General features: G+C 34.5%; 2 protein-coding genes across 2 annotated transcripts; one reads left to right on the top strand and one right to left on the bottom strand.

Annotated features, from left to right (window-relative positions):
- Positions 1-2,197: 2,197 nt before the first annotated feature.
- Positions 2,198-7,178, top strand: LOC112024535 (protein indeterminate-domain 12). Its single transcript, XM_024057158.2, has 3 exons — positions 2,198-3,403; positions 3,521-3,917; positions 5,930-7,178. The coding sequence occupies exons 1-3, from the start codon at positions 3,238-3,240 to the stop codon at positions 6,873-6,875; spliced, it is 1,509 nt and encodes a 502-aa protein (XP_023912926.1). The 5' UTR covers positions 2,198-3,237; the 3' UTR covers positions 6,876-7,178.
- A 4,783-nt stretch (positions 7,179-11,961) lies between these two features.
- LOC111999374 (lysine-specific demethylase JMJ31) lies at positions 11,962-20,568 on the bottom strand. The gene is made up of 15 exons (XM_065774618.1): positions 20,421-20,568; positions 20,241-20,318; positions 19,027-19,110; positions 18,780-18,935; positions 18,573-18,641; positions 18,339-18,465; positions 17,723-17,795; positions 17,435-17,551; positions 16,325-16,444; positions 16,188-16,206; positions 15,469-15,553; positions 14,964-15,292; positions 14,119-14,234; positions 13,925-14,018; positions 11,962-12,427 (listed from the first exon to the last, which is right to left on the bottom strand). The coding sequence occupies exons 1-15, from the start codon at positions 20,541-20,543 to the stop codon at positions 12,362-12,364; spliced, it is 1,656 nt and encodes a 551-aa protein (XP_065630690.1). The 5' UTR covers positions 20,544-20,568; the 3' UTR covers positions 11,962-12,361.
- Between the last annotated feature and the right edge of the window lie 574 nt (positions 20,569-21,142).

The raw sequence follows: 21,142 nt of genomic DNA, 5'->3' as shown, positions 1-21,142 counted from the left end.
TTTCTTTTTTTGTCTTATCTCATAACACCAACTACCAACGCTATAAAAGGTGTTAAGCCTTGGTAAATCTTATTGGTGATTGTACCAAACACTTGGAATTGATTCTTGTCTTTGCAAGGGTTGGCTGTTTATGAATATGGAAAAGGATTTCATCCTTACATTGGTCTTTCCTAAATTCTATATAAAAAGGTAAAAATACTAATGGTTATCCTAACATGACAAGGGGTGGGGCTTGAATTCTTCACCTCTCTAGTAAGTCGAAAACTCTCTCAACATTCTCTGACTAGTTATCAATTATCTTTGACATTTAGCAACTCCTTATCTCTCTCTCTCTCTCTCTCTCTCTCTCTCTCTCTCTCTCTCTCTCTCTCTCTCTCTCTCCCATATGTTCAACATGAATTGAAATTCTTAACATATATGAATAAGAAGAATAAGCAACTCCAAGTTAGCCAAATGACCAACTATAACTAATATGGGTTACCTTGTCCAACTAAATTCTTACTCCAACTAAAATTATCATTCCAGGTGAAGTTTAGAAATTTACTACATTGAACATTAGTCTTTCATAAACAATTAAGAGTGAGAAACCACATCAAATGCTATATGGTGCAAAAGGCTTGGTACAATAACGGTGCAATATATGTAATGAGTAGTGTCTATTACGCCCACTCTAGTATACACATAGTACATTTAAAGTAACAAACTCCCTTATAAAATGCAGCTGTGTATTATGTATATACTTAACAACTGTATGTACTAGCAGTCATGCTCATATGTAATATTGGGTTATTTCAATTTTTTTTTTTACTAATTATCTTGGGGCTCTTGTAGCACTATTTAACTGCAATACAGATCACTAAACAATACTTCCATCTTTCTGTGGTCGTGAGGGTTTTGTTAATTTGAGACAATATACCTTGCATTCTTTTCTTTAAAGGTGAATCAATAATGAAGCATAAATCTCATCTTATCCCAAAAGAAAAGAAACATGAATCTCACTCAAAAAGCTCTGCCTGCATATTCAAAAGATTTAGATCAAAAGTACCCACATTGGATTCCAAAAAGATTTATAAGAGTGGCATTAGACAGCAATGTATTTGTACCAGAAGGTCTAAATGCAGATAAGTCCTTTTTCCTACACCCCTAAAACTTATGGACTCGCTTAATTAGTTTATCCATGTTTAGGCCAGGCATATGGCTTTTTAAAGATAGGGAATTTTCTGGTAGCTAGTCTCATATAAATATTTAAAGCAGATGTAGTTGTCCATTCAAGATAATATTTTACATAATATTATTGAAGTTGGCTGATTTTAGGGCTATAGGGAATCAACCCATTTTCTTAATTCTAATACTCATATTCGGGTTTCAAACTTTCCAAATAATTTTAATAGAATATTTTTATGGAGACATTTGCGATAGAGCCTATTAATATATACTGCTAAAAAGATAGGGAATCCCTTATATTCTTAAAAAGACCATTCTAGACATCAACATTGTGTAGCTTCTAGTTAATTTTGGTAAGTGAAGGGGATAAAACGGGCAAATTGTGTTCTGACTCCATGGCTTTAGATTTGGGTTTGGAATAAAGAAAGTCTAGAAAGAGAGAAAAGAAAAGAAGTGACCTTCCAAATTCTCCCCTCGGTGGGGTTTCCTTGAGCACTTTCACTATACACAAGGATGTAAGAGAATAATAACAAAAGAGAGACAGAAAGGGGAGGAAAATCCTCAATGAAATAATGGAAAGCAAGAATTTGATCATGATGCCATGAACAAAATAATAATTTCAAGGAAACTTTGTGAAATAATTTCAAAGAATAATAGAAATTTATAGAGATTCAAATGATAATTTAGAAAAAAAAATCATTTTTCAAAAAAAAAATAATAATAATAATAATAAGAAGAAGAAGAAGGTAGAAGAAGGTAATGGTAATTTTTTTTTAAATTGTATTTATTGCACAAAACTTTCACTTCTACGGGATTTAAGAGGGTTGATTAGAAGGCATTCTTATCTCTATTTTTTTTTCTAGGAAAGGCTAAAAAATGACATTCTAATTGGTCAAATTCATTTCTTAAGGGAATTTGGAGGTGAAGATACACAGGTGGCTAGTTTGAAAATATATCAATAAGCTCATAAAAATTTTATAGTTTAAGCACAGTGTGTAGGTGAGAGTCAATCAATGAATCAATCATGTTAGTGTGGGGTTATATAAAAGGTTGAGAAGCCCTATCTCTAACACTTTGCCTTTACCACCTCCCATGCTTTTTAAGCTTCTCAATCTCCTTAGCCTTCTGGTAAGCAATCCCTCCTTTTAAAATCATTCCATTCAAATCAAGGGCCTTTTAGGATTTGGGTGTTTTATTACAGGAACAAAAGAAAAGACAGAAAGTGCCAACATCAGTCTCAACTCAAAGGAAAAGAAATTTTTTTTTTTTTTTTTTTTTAAATAAAGAGAAAAAATTTGCTGCATCATGTGGGTTTGGATTCTTCCCTAGTCTTTGCAGTATTCCAAGCTTTTTTTTTTTTTTGGCTTTCTAGCCTTTTCCCATCTTGGTTTCTTTTAAAATTTTTATTTTCAATTTTTTCATTTACAATTTGCCACCCCTCCTTCCTTTTTCTGCCATTGTAATCATCACCCTCTGTCCACACTATCATCTACAACACCCTGCTACTGATTTTTTTCTGTTTATCTCTCTCTCTCTCTCTCTCTCTCTCTCTCTGTACACATATGTACAGAAAAGGTAAGGGTTATTGGATTGTGAAGAAGTTTTGAGGAAAACCCATCTTATTGTCTGTTCTTTCCATGTTGTACTGCATGGTGAAAGCTCTTGATGTGTTTTAGAGAGAGAGACTAGAGAGAGATATATCTGAATTGGTTCTGCAGAGTTGCTCAGACAAGCAATCCATGGCCTAAGATAGCGACTTGGAGAATAACCTATCATCATCATCACCATCATCATCTCTTCACGAGATTAATTTTGCTTTTGCAAAACCAATGAATGATGCCTTTCTAAGTCTATGTGTCACTGCCACCTGTTCTTCAACAAGGCCAGCTCTGCAGCTTATTAGTTGTGTCCAAAGCTGGGATTCTTATTTCTGAACTGCCCTTCTTAGTTTGTTCAAAGGTGCAAAGTTGGGTACTTGAAGAAAGTTATAAACTTGGAGAAGATTTTAATACAAAGAGATCAGATATTTGGGGTTTTCTTGTTTTTCTCTGAGGGAGTTTCCAGTCAAAAGCAATGTTTCCTGCAGCTATGTCCAATTCAACTTCTTTGTCTGAAGAAGCCAGTGTTTCTTCTGGTACTAGAGTTCAAGACTTTGGTGGCTTAAATCCAATGGTTTCAACTATTTCTCCACCACAAACACAGAAGATCAAGAAAAAGAGAAGCCTACCTGGAAACCCAGGTAAGATTATGTTTTGGGTCAATCTCTTCAAAATTTTGTCAGATTTGCCTTGTCTTTGTTTTTATGTTCTTCTCAAAAAAAAAAATTTGTTTCTATGTATATATGATGGTGTTTCAGACCCAGATGCTGAAGTGATTGCATTATCCCCAAAGACCTTACTAGCCACCAACAGATTTGTATGTGAGATCTGCAACAAGGGGTTTCAAAGGGATCAAAACCTTCAACTTCACAGGAGAGGCCATAACCTTCCTTGGAAGCTAAAGCAAAGAAACAGCAAAGAGATAAGAAAAAGAGCCTATGTTTGCCCTGAGCCTTCATGCGTTCACCATCATCCTTCAAGGGCTCTTGGTGATCTTACAGGAATTAAGAAACACTATTGTAGGAAACACGGAGAGAAGAAGTGGAAGTGTGAAAAATGCTCAAAGATCTATGCAGTTCAATCAGATTGGAAGGCTCACTCTAAAACCTGTGGGACAAGAGAATATAGATGTGACTGTGGAACCCTCTTCTCCAGGTTCTTCTTTTTATAATCAATTTTCTTGCACTTTTTTTGTTTTGGTCTTTATACACACACATATATACATATACATACACACACATATATGTGCGCGCGCGTCTCAAAGCTCCAAACTTTCCCTAGTTTTGGTGTTTTCTTAGCTATCATTCATCACTTTGGACCAGAAATATGATTCATATAAAAATTGGTCTTTTGTTTAAAGAGGGAAGTCTTTAGGATGGTCTTTGTTTTTGTTTTTGAGTGGGTTTTGTTTTGTGGTTGTTCTTGCACAAGAGTGGTAAGCCCTCTGCATGAATTATATCTGGAGCTTAGATGCAGTGGCAGCTTGCATGAAAGTGGAGACTATTAATACAAGTGTCTGTTGCTGGTTACATTTAAAGTGAAACTGATAGCAATATCTCTGAAATCTGAACCATATAGCTAAGTTCATATATAAACAACAAAAAAGATAAACTGAATAGGAACAATCAATGTAAAATTTTGTTTTATATACTGTTTTGTCTGTGATTCAATAGCAAACTTAATTTTTTTTCTCTTATGCTTAGACTGGACATATATGCATGAGTTCTTTTATTCTTTATTTTTTTTTTTTTTCTGTGGCCTAGGGATTTGTATTTTGAGACCATTTTGTCCGTCCTTATACTTGATAAACATGATATTTCATGACATCCTCAAAAATATATATATTAATTTAAAATGTTCAAATTATTGATTTCCTTCAAGGGTTTACTTTTGCCTCTTTTTCCTGTGTATATCCTCTTGGTACTTTGTAATGGAGTGACTGCAGTCTCAAAAAGAATGAGTGGATCTGCTCCTGTCTAGATAAAAGTTAAAAGAATATGTTAATTACTTTTGGTGTTTCATGGCTGGAAAATCCGTGACATTTTTATTTTATTTTATGAAGCATGCAATTAATTACTAGCTGAACAATGAATCTCTGAACAATTTCATCATTGTGAAAACTGATAAATCTGCAAAAATATCTGATATAGTGATTTGCTTTTCTTTCTTCTTCATTATCAATAGATACGTCGGGCTTCAATTACATATCATTGTTTCATGCATATGCTCTACTTTCAACAATTCCACAATTCCATATTTTTGTTTCATGCATGTGCTCTATCTAGTCTCAAAAGACTTCTGCCATTGTAATTTTTCCGATTCCTGGACATTATCAATGCCCATTTTTGCACGTATAAACATCAACCAATTGCTCTCTCTCTCTCTCTCTCTCAACTTTAACTTTGACCTCAAAGATAATCTCTCCTTTATGCTCTGTAGCTTTTTTGACCTTTGTGTCTCAATGAAATCCGCATGCATGAGTTCTTAGCCTCTCACCGTCTTTTCTCTCTTTTAAGTTTTATCCACAAGATAAACTAAGGAAAAGACATATTTGCATCATCAATCTTAAATGCATGGTGTCATTCTTAAATTCAACAAAACAAGTTACTTGCGAAAAAAATATATATATATTTTTCCCTTAAATCTCAAATTGTGCTTGATGATCACACATAAAATTTTCCAGAAACCAAAAACCGTGGATATATTTGACACTCATTTGGCATTGCTAAACTTTTTCACGTGGAAAGCACAAAACATTTGCACGATAGAGATTCACAACCATCTTCACCCCGCATTTGGTACCCCCACATTGAAAGTACCAAAAGGAATTTATAAGACAAAGTGAAACACGTCAAAAAAAAATTTTCCAATCGGTTAGTACCTAGTAGTACTAGTCCATTTGGATTAGCTTTTTTCCATTAACTTACTAATTTATTTGTGTATATATAGTTTTTTAAAATCTCTCTCTCTCTCTCTCTCTCTCTCTCTCTCTCTCTCTCTCTCCAGTTGTACATACATTAACTTTCAGCAAATAAAAAAATAAGTTTTTCAGCAAAAAATAATAATAATAATCCTTACGCACACTTACTAGCATTCACAAACATAATTATTTTCTTCTTCTTTTTTTGAATTTTTTTTTCTCTCTAATTTTCATATAAAATTAACAGGAAGGACAGCTTCATAACCCATAGAGCATTCTGTGATGCATTGGCTGAAGAGAGTGCAAGACTATCAGTAAACCAATTGGCCACAGGCAACACAAACCCAACAATAGTCCAATCTCTTTTTTCCTTTCAAACCCAACAACACTTCACAAACCCACCACAAACCCACATGTCCCTCCATCCTTGGGACCCACCAGCACCCCAACAAAACCCTAACCCTAATAGTATTAATATTAATAATAATAATCCCTCACAAAACCCACTACTACTTCAACAAATCAAGCCTGAAGAACAACTTGAACCACACCATTTCCACATCCCTCAAACTTACTTCCACAACCACCACCACCACAAGGCTTTGATAAACTCACCCTTCCAAACACTCTCAAACCCTGCCACGTCAGCGCACCTCTCAGCCACTGCACTTCTCCAAAAGGCTGCAACCGTTGGTTTAGCCTCAACAGCCAATGCAGCCCAACAGGGTCAGTCAGTGGGTCACATGATATCTTCAGCTGAGTTTGGAACACCGAGTCACCATCATCATCATCATCATCAAATTCAAATGGACCCAGTAGTGAGTCACATGATATCTTCCTCTTCCAACGACCAGTACAATATCGCTGATCAGTTCACGTCACGAAACCTCGCCACGTGGCACAAGACTGACCGCTTGACCAGGGATTTTCTGGGTCTCACAGATATTGCTGGCAATGGCAATGTTACTACTAATACTACAGCTACAAATACAACAAGTACTGGACATGGACATGGACATGTTAACGTTAGCATTAACGTGAAAAACATGCTATCGTACACGGATGGCGTAGGGTTCCCACACCAACAACAACAACAACATTATAATGAGCGTGACCACACGTCCATGTTGAACATGAAGTCCCAAGGTTTTGGATTGGCTGACCCTTCCTCGGAAACGTGGAGGGACTGTTAGAGAGGTAAAAACATTGAAAGGGAAAGGCTATAATAGTAATTTCACACAAATTACTAGGCTCTTCTGTGAAATGACAGAAGTATCCTTCTACTTCTACTTCTACTTCTAGCTAGAGGAAGTCTATCAAGCATATGTCCAAGTTCTATGCTTTTCATTTGATTATTATATAGCTACTTTTTTTTTTTTATGAACAATTATATAGCTACTTTGTTTTTGTTCCCTTTTGGGTTTTCATTTACTAAATGCTTTGTTGTTTACATTTTTCTTTTTTTATTATAAAGAGTTATGTTACCAGTTTAATTACCTTTTGTCTATAATTTGTTTATGTTAGTTTTAAATGGAAGTAAGCTTTTCTCTCATGAGGAAATTTCCCTGCATGTTGGAAGTTTTATTTGGCTTGTATTTTTCCTTTCATTTTTTTCTCACTAGCTCCCATGTCTTATTCTTCTTTTCTTGTTCTCCTTTTTTCACCTCCTCTTTGATGCAATGATTAATGGTAGATGAGGGTGGCATTCTTGTAATTCAGAAGAAAAAAAGAGATTATCTAATAGCTATAGAACAAATCGGGGGGAAGTTTGAGTTAAAACAATAATGCCTTATCTTCTTATTTTATAGGTTAGATTTTATCGTTTTCATTTGAAACACAACAGGTATATGGAGCTACAAATTTTCCACATTTCTTTTTTCAGAATTGGTGAGGTGAAATGTCATAAATGGCGTTCATAAAAATGATTTGAAATGATGTTGTGAAAAAAAAAAATGTCCTACAACTCTCTCTCCTTCTAAAAAAAGAAAAAAAGAAAAAGTTGCAACCCTACCTCTCTCTCTCTCTCTTTTTCCTGTTCCTCATCGATGAGTTTTAGTGCCTTGTTCATACATATGCCAAAGTCATTTAAAGAAAATACCTACCTAGAGGTATTAGGGTGGCCACCGCCCAATGTTTACTGTTATCATGATATGTATAGCTTTTTAAGGCTCAACTGCAAAATCGAATAGCAAACTTACCCAGTATATATACTTATAAGCCTTAATTAACAATGTAATAGGCCTAGGACAATATTGCCAATTAATCTGAATGAAAGTAGATTGAACCCAATTTCCCATCAATATGAAGTTGAAGAAAGGTGTCATGCATTGTTCCCTTTGATGGAATTCACTCTAATGCTACGCATCCATTCCAAGTCCTGTCAGTTGTCACAATATATATGGAGTTAAAACTTCGATTCATTAGAAGGATAAGCAATGCATGAGACGAGAGGATAGTCGATCAAGGGCTAATTGGTGATAGTTCATGGAAACACATATTACAATGCTATTGAGGATTTTGCATTGATCCTATTCAGTGTAAAGAAGTTGCAGTTTGAGCATATATTTTTGTGTGCAATTAATTAAGATTGTCTCAATCCTCTTTACATGGCACACTTCCTTTTGCAAATTGAAACAAAAACTACAAAAATATTTTTAAAACTTAACTGATTAATCAAAGTCTTATAGCTTAATAATATTTAATAATATTGTTCGGAACTCTTACGAAGAAGGATTTAAATTTGAATCCTCTTCTTCTAAGTAGGTGGTATAATTAACTTATTAGCAGATTCCTATTCCTCTTCGCACTAATTTTTTAAGCTTGATTTTATTTTTCTATTCATTGGATCTAATGATGGAAAATTAAGAAAGTGAGAAAGAATCCGATGTATGTAGCATTTTCCACGTGATGTTAGCCATACACGTATAATAAAACGAGAGACTTGCATGCAACAGAATTACGATTACACCCACAAATTCCAAGAAAATTACCAAGAAGAATGGTACTTCTGCACGATTAAGAAAACTATAATTAATAGGGGTTGGACTATTTGTAGGCCAAGAAAATACTACAGGCAAAGACCAATGAGACTGATGAACAAGTACGAGATGAGGTAAGCATGAGCCCACACTTCATATTCCATCGATTTTACGAATATGCCTTCAACCAACCGAAACCTGACCAACCTTGCTGACATTAGTGCACTTGATTATTGGACCTTCAAGCAATCCAGTCAGATAAACCCCAAGAAAATTCGAGGTGCCTGTGATATGAAAGTTAATTATAATAAGCATGAAAAATCCACTATATTTTTTTATTATATCTTTCTCACTGTATGACTCTAAGATTTTTCTAAATGTTACGTCCAAAAGATCATATAATATAATGCCCATTTAGTCAATTCCAGTTAACTCTCCTATTGTATTCAATTCGAAAGTATAGACTTTTCAGTTCTTTGAGCAAAGTTTGAAACTATATAGACGGTAAATAATAGGTTTAAACTCTCCCATTAATTGGTCTCTCTAGGTAGAAGAACAGAAGCTTTTGGTAAAACCAAAGAAAAAAGAGATGGAAAGTACTAGAATTAATTAAGAATTAATTAAGTGGGCTTTGATTCAGAAAAGGTCAAAAAAGGGATACAAATGAGAGCAATTTCGGTTTCTCAACTAGGCATATGTATATATGGTCAAAAAATTCCCCTAAATGCAACCGTGTTTTAATAAGTCACAACTTTAGGATATGACTGCATGATTAGAAAATAATGACCATTCTCTAGAACACGTAAAAAAAAATGCAAGTTGTTTACATGGGTCCAGTAGAGTTGCCAGAAAAGAATCACCCAAAAAAATAAAAATAAAAATAGAAAAGTTTCACAGATACTGACATGAAACCTGAACAGACCAAACAAGAGGGGTAGACAATGGGTCAAAAAAATGTTTTTGAAGGCGTCATCATAAATTTTTGTTTGTTTACATGAACTATGTTGGAATTTAATAGATGAAGTCCTTCATTTCCAATTTGAATTGGATGACTAGAAGAAATTGCAATTGGGAAATTTCGTGCAACTTTCTTTTTTTTTCTCACGTCAAATACCATTGAATCTTTAAATAATAATAACCTACCAAAAAGATTTAAAAGTATAATCAAATTCCGAGAAATTCTTTTCCCCATTACTTTCTTTTGATAATTCCGAAGAAGTGTAGCCTTTTCTAAAGAGAAGGTAGGAAGGGTGTAAAACCTATCGTAAGCGTGAGTGAAAAGGCAAACTAAGTTGATAGTATATGTCTATTTGGGTGTGATGGTGGTCCGGCACATGTAAGTGGTACTAAAAAAAAGGAAAAAAAAGAGAAGGAAAAGAAAGGAAAAGAAGAGAAAATAATAGAGAAGAAAAATGTCAACGGTCGCGAAAAGATGCTCAATAGAGCTTTGAATTACAGTTCTGATCAGTCTTCTTCTTTCCTTGATGACCCTTTATCAATTTCTGTGCACGTCCCCATTTCGCAGCCTTTGGTTGGCAGCTTAACTAGCAAAAACCATCACATATACCAAGTGATTCTTCATGCTTAGTTCACATGGCCCACCTATGATTAAATCTTAAACCCTTCAATTGGTGAGAAAGCTTAGGAAAACCATGCTCTAAAGATTATAAAACTTGAATCTTAATGCTTTTACAACCAATTAGACGAATTTAGATACATTATCAACGATATTATATGAGGTTTAGGCGTTAATAATTAAACTTGGGGGTCCCATTTAGAGGTTATGGTGATGAACAAACAAATAGTCATTCCTAAAATAATTGGTGTTACATGTAAAAGATCAGCGTAACATATGCTTAAGCAAACGCAGGAATTTTTTTTTTTTTTTTCCTTTTACAAGATTTAAAGGTCTCGACATTCTTAGCCAAATAAAGGAAGAGGCAAAGTTCCTTGCCACTACAACCAAGTATATTCACCAAAAGAGATAGAGAGGCAGAGAAAGGACCTTGGGATTAATGAAAGGAAGGTTGGGTGTTATGGTATATCCAAGCTTTTAGAAAGTATATTTGAGTGGCAGTGTTTAGGTACAATACATGCCATTTGCCTATTAAAAAAGACTGCCTCTTTTTATCTCTCTCTCTCTCTGCTCCACAACCAGACAAAACCAAAAGCTTCTCTTCTAGTCTTCTATTCTCTTCCCCTTTCCTCCTCTCTCTCAAGCACTCTTGCACATGTCATCTTCCATCATCAAGGAATCTCATCTCATCAAACCCTGCTTTTATCTCTCTCTTGCTTCCAATCTTAATAATTACCAAACCTTTCTTTTTCATGCTTTTTCTCTCTTTTTCCCTTCTGCAGAAATCCCCATACAGCATCCTGTCTTCTCCACAAACTTCATCAGAATTACCATAACCCTATAATTGATAACAAATAAGGAAAGTTTTAAGGACATTTTTACAAAGTCATTATTGATAATGTTTTAGTTTAGTTTAGGTTTTTTTTTTTTTTTTTTTTTTTTTTTAATGTTTTAGTTTAGTTTAGTTTTTTTTTTTTTTTTTTTTTTTTTGTAGATTTTTTAGTTTAGTTAGTTAGTTAGTCTGGATATTCATTATCATTCATATTATTCACATCTTGGCAACTTAGTATAATTGTAATTATAGCAATTGATAAGGATACAATATTATTTTCACTACTTTTTTTTTCACCTATTATTGCCTTAATTTGTTGTGATTGAAGTAACATAATTTTTACATAGGTCCAACACTGACAATACTTTTTTTATGAACCAATCATAATATATCATGTCAGTCGTTATAAAAAATGTTATTTTTAGAGACTTATTAAAAAAAAAAAAAAGACAATCAAATGAAATAATGTGATAACCATGAGGCAGATAATTGTGGCCGAGGCCCATGGCGATGTGAAAGGATACCCATTCTAATCAAAATGTCCGCAAGCCCATTTTTTATGGCAAATCTCAGACCTCGGGTCAACTGGAGCGTATTCCAAACGTTGGGATTTTCGGTAACTACAGATTTGTATAAACTATACAGCGATAAAAATAAGTGAATTTTGGTTAGACTTGAAGGCATTAATATATTATACCATTTTTCTTAATGATTTTATGCAACTTGCACTTACACGTGGATCTGTCAGATCAAGTTACTTTCATACTTTGACACTGACCTTATCATTAAATTCATTGACACATTCAGTAAAAGTTTATAATGAACACTAAATGTAAAGAAGAAAAAGAAGTGTCACAGATCTAACTAAAATAATTAGAAGCCTGTTCACCAAGTATACAATTTCGCTGTACAGTCTTAATTAATGTACCATGTTAGATCTTAAATAAAGGAACAATTCAGAGTTGCACTGCAAGTCAAATAACACAGATCAGCCAGCATGTACAAAGTTGAGATACAAAAGAAATTATGGTAACGTGTATATGTAATGGTCCTCTTATGTATGGGACCTACATCCATGAGTCTCATTATATGTGAAAGGGGCATTGCATAGAACTGTTGCATGAAATAGTGATAGTGATATACACAACACTGTTCAAAGTAATTATTCCTGATATACAAAATTGTGGATGGCTGACATGAAAGCACCAACTGGGGCAAAAGTTTCTGCTGTGAACAGGAATGAGTACTCTTCTCCCTAGAGATACTGCAGGGACCAGTTGTTCCATAGTGTCATTAAAACCCTGGTTTAGGTCCGTCCAAGTTTACTCCCACGTATTTATTCAAAACAATATTGAATGCCTGCAACATAAAACAACGAAAACGAAAATTTACCAAGAATGCACTGCAGTTAGGTTTCAAATTTTTGGATAAAAGTTAACCTATTCAAGGGCAAAGTTGAATGACATTCTAGGCAATTTGCACGTTCTGTATTGGTGCTCACTGCTCAACATATGGAACTAGAATTATAGTTATATGTTTGCAGGTAAGCCAATGTCTACCAAGATGATGATATGGTAATTGGGAAAATGTAAAAGAGAAAAAATGAAGAAAGGACACGGTGATAGATGGAGACTTATTTTGGGGAAAAAGACTATGCTGTCAAAGTTTGATTGATCACAAAACTACAAGGAGCATTGGCTGCACAAGAGTAAGTTAAAGTGAAAATGTATATATTCCGAACAGTTAAAATATTATATGCCATGACAGAATCAACCAAATCCACCAGGCAAAATTCTGACTAAAAAAAATTGATATTGAATTCTTCACAAGATACCATACAATGAACTCTTCCTTCTTTTTTTGTCTCTATTCATGGAACTAATGATAGACAAGCATTAGCCAGTACTATTCATGACTAGACGACCTCAATAAAGTAAGGGGCCTCTGTTCCAGGGAAACCAGCTACCAAAACTATAAACATTTTAACCTTCATTTATTCTGTGCACTGGCTAATGCAAGTGAACCCTGACTACCACCAGATTCCCACCACGATACAACTTTGTCATTTGTTGGGACAAGCTACTGTAAGAAACATAGTATGATGTTCATGACGCAAAGGCATTTCATATTTTAAAACAATGAAAAACCACAATGACAACATTATCAAATGGAAGGATCCTAATCCACAAAAGCATTCCATGGCATCTCTGTAAATTAAATTTAATTATGAAAATTTCCCAAAGAGAAGTTCAGGTGAGATCTTCCTCAGTAACTATTCCTTGCAAAAACAGGCCAATCAGGCGAATGAAATCCAATGAATGAATATGATCAATATTGAAGACCGTTTTTTCATTGTTTCATGCAACTCTAAAAGGCATATCATAGCAATTCGTAATGATGGCTGATCTGCAAGTTTTTTCTTTTCAAAACACACTATTCAAACCGAAGATTATTATTTTTTTGATAGATAAGTAAAATTTTATTGATCAAATCAAAGAGATTATTTATAGTCTTGACATGGAAGAAGAGCCACATTATTTTTTTCCTTTTATTTTCGACTAGTAATTACACATGCACTGGGTGGGTCTTGAATCCTCAATCCCTTCTACCACCTTGCAGTTACAAGGGAGGGAGTGACATATGAACTAGAGCTCATTGGTGAAGATGAGCCACACTATAGCCTATTTCTTCACTCAACCCCCACCCAACACAGCAAAAATGGATGTTGCGTACATCCACAGACAACCTCCCAGCAATGCAGTACATATACATTTTGCAGATGAGTAGATGATACTAGAAGATATGACAAACATTGAGTTCCAAAAAAAAACACATTTGACGAGAGCACAGCATTACCTGGAGTGCAAATGACTCTTTTCCATTCAGAATTGCATCCATTGCACTAAATTGATCATCAAATGCACCATAGAAAACCTGGTAGAACTTGTTCCTGACACATAGTGATGAATGACAAAATTAAAAACCAAAAAGCAAATGCATTATTCTTTCACAAAATTTATGTAAAGAATGATTGTGAAATTAGCAAGTACCTATCTTCCTCAGTGATCTGTTGATCCATCTCATCAAATTTCCGAGTAAGGACTTCTGCCCCCACTGGTGAAAGCAAATGAAGGATCAAACCCTCCAAAGTTCTTGGGAAATTGTACTGAAAGAAAAAAGGGTAATTAGTTTTACATGCTTGAATATAAGTTGACTAAAATTTAATCAATAAATAATCCTCAAATGGCCGAACATACAACAGGCTAATTAGGATATACAAAACAATTGGAAACAAAGACGAAGTACAAGACATGACACCCGAGCCACATGCACCCCCCCCCCCTCCCCAACTGGGGCTTCTTTTACCTCGTGAAAAGAAAACAAAGGAAGATATTCCTGTGACAAGACCACCTTTGGCAAGGTGGTAAAAATTCCTTCTAAAGTTTGATCATGCAAGTACTAATCAATGTGAGGCAAAGGGGTTGGAGCTCATAATAATTCATTAGCTAATAGAAAATGGATAGGTAAAAAATAAAATTTAAAGAATTTCAAATTATTTCCAGAAATGAATAAGAATAAAGTATAAAGATATCAGTAATTGGAGACCCTTCAAATCTCGTAATTCCTTTTACTTTCTTATCACTTCAATCAACACTTTGTTTGCCACATAGAGTATTAAAGGGAAAAGAGATCACACTCACCACATTCCTTCTTTTAATATCAGTCAAGCAAAAACTTACATAAAAGATGCCATTTAGATTAAACAAAACCTTACCACCTCATAATATGTATTGAATAAAATTATTTACCATACCCTTTATGTACCAAGCAAGTATTAACACAAGACTCAGTAACCTTTTTGAAGTGTAAGCTTCATTGGAGCATACAAACTCACCGCCATAGCTAAAAATACACGTTGCAGGGTACTTGGTTGAAGGCTCCAAAGAATTTTAGCAACTGGATCATCTTCCAAGTGAAATAAATTTGCTGGCACAATTTTCTTGCATTCACCTTTCACTCTAGCAGCAGAATCATCTATCAAAGTCGATTGCAGTAGTTGACTGTGATCAGAAATGTTAATATAGTCATGAACCAGAGAAACAATTTCATGAAGCACCTGGAGAGCAATGGGTTCCAGGTCCTGCAACAGATTCTTCTGCTGCACTTCTTTTTCTTTTGAATCTGCTTCCTCACAAGCCTGATCCAAATCATTGCCACGATGATCTGGTTATCAAATATCAAATTATGATGTAAGAAAAAGTATATAGCCACTGGCTTGGAAATGAGCAGCAAATTCCCTTCTTTTTAATCCGATATATAAAAATAATAATTAAAAAAAAAAAATAGAACAAATAATCCTGATATATGACAGAGATTTCACGGGCTTATAAGAAAATGACCTGCTTTTCCATTACTAGGCAGCTCATATATATGCCTCTTCATGTCCCCCATTATAGTAGAAGAGGTCTTATGTAGCACTTGGTCCTGCCCTAATTGTACATTAGCAAATATAACAGCACTCACTAATAAACTTCTTATTATATATTGAAAAACTAAAAAATAAAGGAAGGCCTTAAATATGACTCCACCACAGAATTAAGACTGACACAGACGAATGAAATCAAAGATTTCATCAGTATATCACATTTAACTAGCTATGAGTCTGTCTGAAATTCATATTAAATTAGTTCCATAATCAACTTTTACAAATTTGTAGAAAATTTTGTAAGAGACCTGAGATCCTAAACTTCTGCAGGATAAGAAAAAAATGTTATAGAAATTAAGCATTAAAGGCCAAAAATAATAGGGGAAAAGAAAAAGAAGATTTCAGTAAAAGTTTTAGAAAAATTATGCAGACATATGAAATCATCTTTAATTTCATGACTGCTGGTAATTCTGAAGCTCTAGGACATTTCAATGAGTATCTTTCCCAAAATACTTTCCATACCCATGGAAGTAAGAATGAAAAAGACAACTCAAACAATAGAAAATACATTAAAAAATGGAAATCATAAATATAAAAAGGATTGTTTCTGTCACTCCCCACCCCCCACCCCATAAAACAGCTGTTAGCCAACATTATCTGGCATCAAATGACATATGTAAGAGAGATACATACCATTTCTTTATCCGTCAATCTTTTATATAAAATGTTGATTCGATGAGTGAATGACACATGAAATTGACACAGAATTAATGTTAGCTTTTCACATTAGCTAGCTTAACCAACATATTTTAAAGAATCTATACAAGTACCTTTTCAATATTCTGCGCAAATAATATGCATCCATGTGCTCTTCCATGGAAGACATCATGTTGGATCGCCACCAAAAGTTAATAGCAATGGTCAAATCATCACTGTCTACTTGGTGGAACCTGTAACAAACAGAAAAAAACAATCACCTAACCTGAAGATACATATAGAAGAAGGTTAAGTCCACAAAGAAAAATTATTAAATAATGAGTAAACACTGTAATGATATGACACTCATTACTTTAAAATAATAATAATAGAAAGAAATAAGTCAACTACGCTAATAATGTCACAAACACTGCCATCCATCCAGATAACAACCAGCTAAGCTTTATTTATTGTTGGTGTTGTTATATTACTAGTAAAATGGTAATAAAAATTACTGTGAGTGATTTAAGAATGCCACATAAATAATGATAGCAGAGGGAACTAAAGGCACAGAGATAGGTACTGTCAAGGAAAAAATTCTATCATGTGCAATGAAAACCATTGAGAGCAATAGTTGAGAGTGCACCATCACATGTGGAATGATTGAGGATCATAAATTTGTAAGGTTAAGGTAAAGAAAACAAAGTCATGCATTTTAACAGATGAAGTAGCCCACAATACAATGGAATGACAGGAGAATATGCACAACCGACTGAAGTAAAGAAGTTAAGCATGAATCAGATTTTGTTATGCAGTACTACCAAAGGATGCATTAACAGGTATCCTAGTCAAAATCAAATTTTTAGTTTTCAACAACCATGCATATATTGCACGTTAAAATTTTCACAGAAAATGAATAACCATATTGTCTCTAGTTCCATTTCAGAGATCAAACATGAGTCTAGACAAGAAGCAAAGAAAATAACTAGCACACAGCTAATAAGTTGGAGTTGAAGGCTAAGCTTCGTATGATAAGAATGTAATCATAAGTAGACAAAGTAATCATCACCAAAAAGAAGCACATCACAATAAAGAGGGGATAGAGAGATGGTGAGACCATACACTACTAAACTTGAAGAGAGGGACATATCATAAAACTAGAAAATGGTCAACAATATATATATTTGTAAAGAAGGGATCTAACAGATGCAACATTGGTATAAATAGACAGAATTAGACATTACCAGCCTTCAGGAATGAAAACTGCATCACCTGCATGAAGAACAACCTTCTGCGAGTGCTCCATTGCACATTTTGCTCTTGGATAAGTTGAAAAATCAGGGTTTTCTAAAGCAACAGAACTGCCAAATGCACAAAAGATTTTTTTTTAAATGCAGGCCACACAAAAATTGAAATCTGAAAATTATTTATGTCATTGAGCAAAAATTAGAAGTATCAGCATTTCATAAATCTTATGGGTAGAGAAGAAGCAAATAATTAATTTCGTGTTGCCAGTATTGAAAGTAGCATACCTATGGTTTGAGGCCTCACCATATATTGGCAATGGGTATAACATTGGAGTAGCAGAAGGAGGCCATAAGACAACTGCATAGCACGTAAGCTCTTATGTTGAGTGCCCATACAAAAGAAAACTATTTTATGCAAACCCCCCGTCCCCACCAACAAAAAAAGACTTTAGTTGAGTTATTTAATATTCAAGGCTGAAGGTGTTGGGTGCACGTTATACACCAATGTTATTGATAGACCAAAATCTCAGTATCTCAGCTCATGATGTCATCCCCTGAAAACTAGCCATGAAATGCCAACCATCTCGGTGAAACAAATCAGCAGTCAACATTTTGTGGACATAATGATTCATAAGGTATATATAAATGTTACTTCCACTTAATTGATTGTATCCTCAAATACATTTAGGCCAATGCGAACTTGCGCTTTGCAAAAAGAAATGCCTAACATGGTTTTACAACTGAAAAGGAAATAACAGTTTTAAAAGTTGCAAGACCCCAACCCCCCCTTTCATTCCCCCCCCCTCCCCCCCTCTTGTCATTTGATAAGGTAATTAGGTCATCCAGTCTTGGCATGCATATGGGCCATCCATCGCATAGTAAAGCAAAATAATGACTTCACCTTGTTTGCAGCCAGCAACTACACACAAAAGGTTATGGTGTGGATCATAGTGAGTACTTGATCTCGCTTTAGCATTGTTCATCCACAAGTTGATAGATGCTAGTGCTTTCCTCTCCAAAAATGCAGGCTGCAGAAGTAACCAAGCTTGATTAGAAAAATAAAATCTATGAAAGAACACTTTTGCAGAGAGCAATGGACTAGACAACGGTAGATAGTGAAAAGAAATATACTTACCGTTTCAATATCTTCCCTCAAAGTTTCCAACTGAACCTTCTCTTCATTATCAGCATTCATAATTGGTGTCTAAATAATAAAATACTCAAGGTTGTTAAACCATAACTCTCCCAAAGGCAAAGTGCAACCTAAAAACCGAAAATTGATACATCCAAATCAAAATAAATACAAATTTATGAATTATACAAAAACCCATGAAGTTGGAACCTGTGCTAAATAGATTTGTTCAGGAGCATCTTCTGCATGCTCTGCATCACGCCCAACTAGGCCATGACTTTCCAATTCAGAATTGGCACAACCAAAATCTCTGTTTTGCATTCGTTGCTTACAATAACCAATGAAGGTAGAAAATGGTAATGGAACCTATAAAAAGAAAGGGAATTAAAGTAATTGGGTTTATTGACTTCCATGAGAGAGAGCAATTCAAAGTTCCAAAATGTTTTAAAAAAATTACCCTCTCATGACTTCTAAGGTCACCATAAAAGACAGGCGCTGATTTTGAGAGCATGGCCTCCACAATAGCAGACCCTACTCGTTCCTAAATTTCCATTAAGTTAAAGAAATCAAAAATTCATCTAAGGACTTTATAAAAAGAAAATTAATAACTGCAAAAGCAATAGGTAGAACAATCTTTGTAGCTATGCTACTCAAGCATACAAATAAAATTTAAGCGTATGTGTATTAAGGCTTATTCTTTGAGGCCAAAATCAAATATATTAGTCACAGTGTCAAGAAGATCATGCATCATGCACACACACATTTGAACAAGAATTTTAGGCTAAAACACACTTTTGATTCCTAGAATTTATTCCAAATTTCATTTTCATTCCTCAGTGCCATGTCAGCACTTTGTCACATGTCGTAATTGAGTTCTTTAAAAAATTTGAAACATATCCCATTACAAAAATTGCATACATGGCAAACAAAGTGCTGACATGGCGCATTAAAAAAATTGATGTGGCATGAAATAAATTTACCATAAAAAAGAAGAAGGGGAAAAATTAATACCTTTTTAAATATTTTAGGGTCGTAATTGCAACTTTTTAAATTTTAAAGTACAACAAACTTGAGCCAAATTTTGAGAACTGAAAAGCATATCTCAGCCATAATTTCAAGGAAAATGCCAAAGCTCCTAACAACTTCACTACATAAAGTACCAATGAGCTCTAGATCAATTGGCATTTCCTCCCCTAATAAGTGCTAGGTGAAGAGTGAAATCGTAGGTTTAAGACCCATCAGATGCGTATGTAAGTTACCAATCAATTTTTACAAATGGCATTAACTCCACATCTAATTTCATCCACCATAACAATATCATTTGCAAAAGACATACCCCCAAGGTACTTTCTGTTGAATTGATTTAGCGAGCTCATTCATCTAACACCACTAGTGCAAAGATATTTGGACAAAATAACGCGACAATAAATAAATTTCTATGCTATTCTTTTGTCCTGTGTTTAATGAAAGTAAAATTTATTGGTAACTGTAGGTGTAGCATCACTCTAATTTCAATTATTGTATTGATCAAATTTCAAGGGATATTTGATCCTACTCAAAGATAGTTATTGTTACTACACAATTTGGCATGAAATTTCTTAATGCAATTCCAGTTCTCAAAGAGCACCTAAGCAAAACTGGAATTTCTTTTACAGAGTTTGAAAAGAAAACCTGCAAATAGTCAAGGCCACCATTGGATGGATTCCACTTGGAAAAAGCTTTCCAGTCCTTAACGCATCTAGTAAACACCTGTAAATGAATAATAAGAGAAAAAAGTAGAAAGTTTTGAGAAACATTTTTTTTTCCCGAGAAACAAACAGAAAATAGAGAGAGAGAGAGAGAGAATTTTACAGCGGGAACGTTTGTGGATTGGATCAGAGACTCGAACTCTAACAACGAAGGAATTTGCTCGAATCTTTGGATTCGAAGGGACTCGTCCATGTTTTCTCCGGTGCTATCTAGCTGTACGGACATTGCTCCGATTCGTTTTGTTTTTTGTTTTGAGAGAGAGAGAGAGAGAGAAATCAAGCGTTTTGGGCTGGTCCTATAAGTTGAAGCCCGAAAGTTCTAGGTCCACATTAAGGGTTTGGGCCTTTTGGGCTGGACCGCAATGGACCGAACTGGCTCACACAGTCAGGTCACCCAATTTGTTTAGTGAGATCAGGATAAGAAAGACTTGATGAATAAAAAAAATATTTTTTTGGAGAAAGATTAGGAGGGATATTGTGATCAATGATTTTGCGTCATGTCCATATGGTTCTTGCTTCATTATTTAGTATGTACCCAAAATTAATTTTTACTTCAATTATCCAAAATTAATATTAAAAATCAGCCCCAAGTTACTGTTTGGTATACCATATTTATAAAAGCATTAACCCCTATATTAATATTTAAATTTTGAGGTACCTGGCCAGCTCTTAGGCCTTTTAATCTTTCAAACAAGTCATTGTATCCTTGAAAGATTTGATTTATAATACTTCAAATATTTTAAGCACCTTAACCTACTATGTTCTTATTTAATTTTGATAATTCTATCGTTACAAGTTACAACAAGTGGGGAAGGGGGTTCAACT

The sequence above is a fragment of the Quercus suber genome, unplaced genomic scaffold, assembly GCF_002906115.3.
Source record: "Quercus suber isolate HL8 unplaced genomic scaffold, Cork oak 2.0 scaffold_95, whole genome shotgun sequence".
NCBI classification, from domain to species: Eukaryota; Viridiplantae; Streptophyta; class Magnoliopsida; order Fagales; family Fagaceae; genus Quercus; species Quercus suber.
This window is presented reverse-complemented; position numbering and strand designations above follow the sequence as displayed.

Excerpts from the sequence above, each read along its gene's own strand:
- LOC112024535 (XM_024057158.2), top strand. The coding sequence starts at position 3,238 with ATGTTTCCTGCAGCTATGTCCAATTCAACTTCTTTGTCTGAAGAAGCC. Across the intron at positions 3,404-3,520 it reads AAGCCTACCTGGAAACCCAG|ACCCAGATGCTGAAGTGATT; the intron begins GTAAGATTATGT and ends ATGGTGTTTCAG. Across the intron at positions 3,918-5,929 it reads TGTGGAACCCTCTTCTCCAG|GAAGGACAGCTTCATAACCC; the intron begins GTTCTTCTTTTT and ends TAAAATTAACAG.
- LOC111999374 (XM_065774618.1), bottom strand. The coding sequence starts at position 20,543 with ATGTCCGTACAGCTAGATAGCACCGGAGAAAACATGGACGAGTCCCTT. Across the intron at positions 18,466-18,572 it reads TGAGGGAAGATATTGAAACG|CCTGCATTTTTGGAGAGGAA; the intron begins GTAAGTATATTT and ends TTACTTCTGCAG. Across the intron at positions 17,796-18,338 it reads AGTTGCTGGCTGCAAACAAG|TTGTCTTATGGCCTCCTTCT; the intron begins GTGAAGTCATTA and ends CGTGCTATGCAG.